This window comes from Mastomys coucha, unplaced genomic scaffold (genome assembly GCF_008632895.1).
Source record: "Mastomys coucha isolate ucsf_1 unplaced genomic scaffold, UCSF_Mcou_1 pScaffold21, whole genome shotgun sequence".
NCBI classification, from domain to species: domain Eukaryota; kingdom Metazoa; phylum Chordata; class Mammalia; order Rodentia; family Muridae; genus Mastomys; species Mastomys coucha.
The window spans coordinates 135,420,638-135,427,253 of NW_022196904.1; the positions used below are offsets into that span (position 1 = coordinate 135,420,638).

A 6,616-nucleotide genomic window follows, 5' to 3' on the forward strand; every position below is an offset into this window, starting at 1 on the left:
TACAAACTTTATTAGTGCTGGGGAAAAGGGAAACAAGAAGCTCTTGTCTCTTTGGTCCACTACTGTTTGCCATTGCCATTGATGGGACGGTTCACATGTTCCGGGGAGGCCAGAAAGGCCTTGATCTTGGGCCGGGCACTGAGGCGAGCCACATAGGCAGAGAGCAGGGGGAAGCTGTCCAGGCAGCCAGGGGCCAGGATGCGGTGGATCAGCAGCAGGTCCAGCAAGTTGTAATCGGCAAAGGAGATCTGCAGGGCAGGAGGTGTGGGTATCAGCAGGTGGGAGAAGGCTGGGGCTGGGGGGCAGAGGGCTGAGGATCCCCTATACCCCTTAGTTCTGCTCCATTTCACAAATGGCTCCTCCTTGTCATTATCCATAAGGAAAAGGCAATGCAAGAGATGCTCACCTGGTCACCCACGATGAAGGCTTTGCCTCCCTGGTTCTGGGACAGCAGGGTCTCAAAAGGCTTCAGATGCCCAGGCAGGGCCTTCACATAGTCATCCTTACCATTCTCCTGCCAGGGAAACACCCAGAGATGCACCACCCTCCACCCTCATGGTGCAGTGGGCATTGGAATCCTGCTGCCCTATAACGAATTCCAGATAGATATACCCCACCCCCAGGGACATGACCCACCACCTACCTCCTGGGCTGTCTGGAGACAGGAGCCTAGTCACCACTTTGCCAACACCCAGACTTTGACCAGATCTCATTCACTTCAGCTGCTAATTCTTTCCTACTCCATTAAACCATTCCAACCCTGCTACACCCTCCTTCTCTCCTAGGCTGCCCTGGACAAGTCATAGTGTATGTAGCTCAGGCTACCCATCTACTGTGATTGCACGTGCACGTTACCATGCTCAGTGAAGTTCTCTGGTCTGTATTATTGTAAAGTTCTCAGAGCTGGCACCTCTGAGGATCATTCAGAGTTTCACATTGAAATCCAGCCATGAACTGACTCTTCCACAGCTCCACAGAGTCCAAGGGCTTTAGGCTCTGTCCTGCTGCCCCCAGCTCTGTCTCTCCATGTTCTGCCCCTGTGCACACACCTACACACGTGAGGGCACACACACTCTTCCTATCTGCACCTGCCGGCCCCTCCCCATCCTGAAGCTGTCCATTGGTCCTCTTTATACTACCCCAGCTTGCCTCAACCTGCCCAGGGCTCTGACACAGGAAAGGAAACTAGGGAGGCAGAAGTTCACAAATCATCCAGCAGCCGCTCCCCCTCCCTCCACTGCCCTCTGGGGATCCAGGCTCACATAGTTGGTGTAGATCAGGGTGCCATATTTGCAGCGAAGGTCTTCCACCCCATCATTCACCATATCCACCTGGGCGGCCTCCCTCTGGTCTTTCCCATAAAGCCCTGCAGGTTGGGAGAGACAAAATGACTGTCCCCAGATTTCCTCACCTCAAAACCCTGCCCCCAGGCATGTGGCTGATGGCAGGTCCCAGTCTTGGGGGGAGGGGATATGGGCAGTCATGTGAGTCCTGAGCTCAAGACAGGCAACAGGAAGCCATGGCAGGCAGACCACAGCTGCAGCCTGAACAAGAGTAATCTCTGTGTGTCCCTGTTTTGCTCTGTCCACACTGGACTAAATGGGGAGTGGCCAGGAGGGCAGATACCCTCTGAAACAATGACTGATAACGCCACCACCACCCTGCCCACCAGCTGGACCACCTGGGTTCAGGACTTACCAAAAGAGCGGCCAAGGTGCCTCAAGATGGCATTAGATTGGTAAAGGGTGAGGTCTCCATCCTCAAACTTGGGGAGCTGCCCATACAGCTGGAGGGAGGAACAAAGCTAGGTGAGGCTGCTATCTCCCAGTTACAGCCCTCCTAAGGCCCTACCTCTGCCCCTCCACCGCGTGTGTCACTCACACAAGTGGGCTTGAGCAAGCCTTGCATCCAGATATCTATGGTAACCACCTCCTCCTTCCAGCTCTGGCCCTGGTCAGCCAGCAACATGCGCATGGCCTCACATCGCCCTGTATGGAGTCAGTATAAGGATGTGGGGACAGCTTACAGGCCCAGCCTCAAAGCAACCTCGGGTGGGAGGACTGGTCATGGTGAGAGAGGAGGAGGGTCAGTGACATACTGGAGTTTCCCCAAGGCGGATTGGAATGGTGGGCTCCAGCCCCTACCCCAGACCTCCCCTTCCTGCAGTCACTTGGTCCTACCTCGAACTGGGAAGTAGACAATGGTGTACGGCGGCACTGGGGGTTGGGGGGACAGGAGAAGAATATTAGATAGAAGAAGGGGGATGATTAGGGTTTAGAGTGCTGCACCCTCCTGCCCCAACTCCCGGGTCCCTTCTCTGCCTTGTCCTCCACACCCCCTCCCCGGATTCTGGGTGCAAGCTGCTCGGTGCAGAGAGCTCGATTCCCGAGGGAGCCCAGGCTTAGGCAGCAGTAAAATGGTTGTCCGGGGAAGCTGGAAGGCTCAAACTCACTGGCTGCAGCGTAGACGGAAGGCGGATTCAGTGCTGAAATAGACGGAGAGTTGTCTAGAGAGAGTAAGCAGGCCACTGGGCTGCCAGCCTTATAAGGGGCACCGCGCTCCGCCCCGGATGCTGACTCAACAGGTGCGGGAGAATTGGGTAGTGGAGCTCCGCTGCTCCGCCTCCTGCAGGGGACACTCAGGAGCGAGCGGACCGGAGTCTGCAGCGGTGCTGGGTTCATTTTTAGGTCCTGCTCCGAGAGCGGTGTGTCCAGCTCACTTCCACTTTGTGCTGGAGCGGCACAGCTTTCTGCAGCATGTGCAACTCTGTCTGTTTTCTGCCTGTCCCCATCCACCAACCTCTTCAGTAGATTCCACCAGTGGCCATCCTAACTCACCAACTTCTTTCTCCTGCATAAAGAACTTCATTTGATCATTTGACCTTCGCCAGAAGTAGCCATAAAACTGCAGTCTTGGGTCCTCTATGTCAGAGATCTGAGGAGCTTCAAAAAGGGAAGAAAAATCAGGCGAAGAGACAAAGTTGCAGTTGTAGGTCAAAATCCTTCACAGTTAGTGCTTCCTCGCCTTTCTAACATAGACGCCATTTCTTCAGCTCTTCAAAAATAAGAGCGAGAGAGATGGCTCAGAAGTTCAGAGCACTTCCAGCTCTTGCACAGGACCCACGTTCAGTTCCCGGAACTCAGCCAGGTGGCTCACAACTGGCTGGAACTCTGGGGCCAGATCTGACACTTCTGGATTCTTTGGGGACTACGCTCATGTGCACATAATTTTTAAAAATAAAACAAAAATATTAACAAAATAAACATCTGTCCCTAAAGGCTATCACAGCCAACCTCACTGTTACACACACCCAAGTGTGTGATCCCACACCCGGGGTGGGGGGGGCTATCCTTCAGTCATGCCCTCTGGTGTTGAGGGGGCAGCTATGTCTACTGTCTTTCCTCAGGCTGGCTAAGGGCTGCCTTCTTTCTCCAGGCTCCCCTCCTCCTTCTCTCTCCTCTGTGAGTCCCTGGGTAATGGATTTGGACTATTGAAGCAGTTGTAGGCAGCTATGTCTGTGTCTCACTCTGTCCTCCGCAAGCCTGCCTGTCACTGTTCTTGCTGGTGTCCGTCTCCTTTCTCCCACTTGGTTACTTCAAAGGAGCCTGAGTCAGCTTCTCATTTTGAACTGAGATTTATGCAGAAACATTTTCCACCCCTAACCCCGCCCCTCCCAGGTTTTGGTCCTGTACCCTGTGGACCATTAAATATTGACCATTCCCCGTTCCCACAGCACAGTCTGGGCTTTTCTGCCCCTTCTATAGAGCCCCAACATGTATGGGGCTATTAAGGGACTACTGGACTCCTGGTCCATATTGGACCCCAGCCTGAGCCTGCCCTTCCTTATATGTGTTCATCTACTCCACTCTCAGTTCCTTGCTGTGTCTGGACGCATCCTGGGTGGAAGTGCTGGCCCCAAGGTATGTGGATCCTTGATTCGAATATGTAGAACCCGGTGGCCCTCGGGAGCACGTGCATGCACTCTAGCTTCACACTCTCAACTACTGTCAGCTCCCTCGGGCCCCAATTTTCATCACTGAGGTTCTGGGCCCTTGTGTTCTTGGATTTTTTTTTCTTTTCTTGTCTGATGTAAACTGCTAGCTTCTAACAGTGAGCTCTGTTTAGACTGCATCAGCTGGCCTCGAACTTGTAGTAACTCCTCTGCCTCAGACTCTTAGGTGCTGGAATTCCAGATATATCACTGAACCTCACTCTGTTCTCAAAGGGCTGGGTAGATATGAATGAAGAAGAGAATCTGTATTCTAGCCCCACCCCCACTCCCCATACCCCCAACCCATACTTTGGGTTACTGCCTTATTCACAGCATCTGGCCTGAGAACTGGAGGACTTTATGTGGTTATAAGTACAGATTTTTTTTTTACCTGTAACCCCATCACCTGAGAGACAGAGACAAGATTCATAGCTAGCTAGTCATACTAGCTGGAATTGGTGATCTTGAGTTCGTCATGGGATTCTGCCTCGATTTAAAAAAAAACAAAAGCAGAGAGCAATTGAGGATGATGCCTGGTCTCAATTTCAGACCTCTACACACAGGTACACACATGTGAACATGCATTCATACACATGCAAACACACAGAGAGATACCACACACATATGCAAAAAGAGAACTGAGCTGAGCTGAGTAGGATTATGCATGACTAGAGTCCCAGCACTCTGGAGGCTGAGGCAGGAGGATTGTGACTGCAAAGGAAACCTGATCTGTAGACTGAGGCACTGTCTAAAAATGGCTTCCTAAAATGCTGTGGAGGAAGTGAGAGAATTTTCTGTTCCCACCAACAGTGTGGAAGGAATCCTGCATCTTCTCACCAGGAAGGAATCCAATCCCAGAGAGAGATGAACTCCAGTTCCACAAACTGTGTGTTCTCATGCTTGTGACACTCAGAAAAACACAAAACTCCCAGGAAGAAGCAGAAGAAGGGGTGGCCCCGGGCTAGAGGCGGGCCAGCGTCACTGGGCAATGGATGGGGTCTGTGTGGATATGAGGATTTTGTTGCTGAATCATAGTGACTTGACTAGATTGCTACACTTCATCCATTAACCAGCTGAGGCGCAGCTGAGCTCCTGGGAATGATGGATCCAGCTGCCCTAAACGGTTGCACATTGGTTAGGTAAACAGTAGGGCTCACGGACTATGATATGAGTGTGGTAGAAAGACAGCTGAGTCATGCCGGAAGAACACATTTAACTTGCTACGATGCTGCCACCAGCCTTGTGGGAGAATTCTTCCATCCTCCCCAGCTCCAAGGAGAAGCAACAGCTGCAGCTTTTGTCTTGCCATTCTGATGGCTGTGAGGCCGCTCAGGGGTAGAGGGGCTTGCCTTTTTTTTTTTTTTTTTTTTTTTTTTTTTTTTTTTTTTGCCTGAGCACTGAGGTTTGATTTCCAGCTGGACACTTTGCTGTGTTCTGTCTTTGTTGTGTTAACTTAGTTTCTTTTCCTGGGCTTGTTTGCACATGGGTACATTGTCTCTGTACAAGTATCATTTCCTATCTTCTGCATAGCTGGCTGTGCTGTGCCTCGTCTTTAATCTCAGCAGTCAGGAAACAGAGATTAGCAGACCTCTGTAAATTTAAAGCCAGCTTGATCTAGGCCAGCCAACGCTACATAGTAAGAGCCTGCTTCAATTAATAAATAGCTAAATAATAAGTCTTCTGCATATTTAATAGGATTTCTCCCTTTACTATTCTGTTCTAAAACTTATTTATATACTTGATGCCATGGAGTAGATATGAAACATACCTCAACCCCCTAACAAGGCTCAGGAAACATCTCAGAAGACGGGGCAGAAAGGACCAGAAGATGGGGAGGACCAGACCATGGGGAGAAGAGCTGTGAAAAGTCATCTCCTGGCTACCACACTCCTGAACTCACTAACAGTTATCTGCCAACATTATCAAGCCAGCCAAAATTCTAGCATAGATGACGATGGGGTTCTGCATGCCCCACCCCCTACTGTGGAGCTATGGGCTGTTGATAGTGATGTAGAATAGGGTAGAAAAGACAGTTATTAGATACTGATTTGTTGATTTCTTTAGTGACTTTGAAGTGCTGATTTTACTGCCTAGCTGCTAAACTGACTTCCTTTGCTATCAGAAACAGGCTGACTTGGAGAAATAGCTGAGATAGTGAGCTGCTGCCCTTAACGACCTGACAACCTGCTGACCAGTCTGTAAAATCTTGCTTGCTTGCCCACCTACCTTGTGGTTTTAAAGTATAAAATGAAAATACAAACTGGACCTAGCAGCCTTTCGTGAGCTATCCTTGCTTCCTTCCTTCCTCTCTTCTACGCTCATTAGTGGTAGAGTGCTTATTCCAGAAACATCTCCACAATTCTGGAGCTACCCCCACTGAGATCTTTATCACAACCCTAGTTGGTCCAGAGAGGTTGTAGGTCTCAGGTCTCTCCGTCCTCTGAGGCTCTGGAACTTGGAAGGGCATGCTCCCCAAGGTGATTCCAAGGCCCCCTTCCAATGGCTTAGAGGGACTGTAAGATCCGGCACCGGGACCAAGTCTCTCCATGGAAGGATAGACTAGGCTAGGCATCCAGATCAGGTAAGGACCCCCATGTTATTAGACATAATTAATAAAAAATAAAC

General features: G+C 50.6%; 1 protein-coding gene across 1 annotated transcript; it reads right to left on the minus strand.

Moving 5' to 3' along the window:
* On the minus strand, nt 1-2,696 carry LOC116100999 (glutathione S-transferase P 1). Its single transcript, XM_031384694.1, has 7 exons — nt 2,453-2,696; nt 2,181-2,216; nt 1,882-1,988; nt 1,699-1,786; nt 1,263-1,366; nt 407-514; nt 1-248 (listed from the first exon to the last, which is right to left on the minus strand). Exons 1-7 carry the CDS (start codon nt 2,679-2,681, stop codon nt 60-62), a joined length of 861 nt encoding a protein of 286 aa, XP_031240554.1. The 5' UTR covers nt 2,682-2,696; the 3' UTR covers nt 1-59.
* Between the last annotated feature and the right edge of the window lie 3,920 nt (nt 2,697-6,616).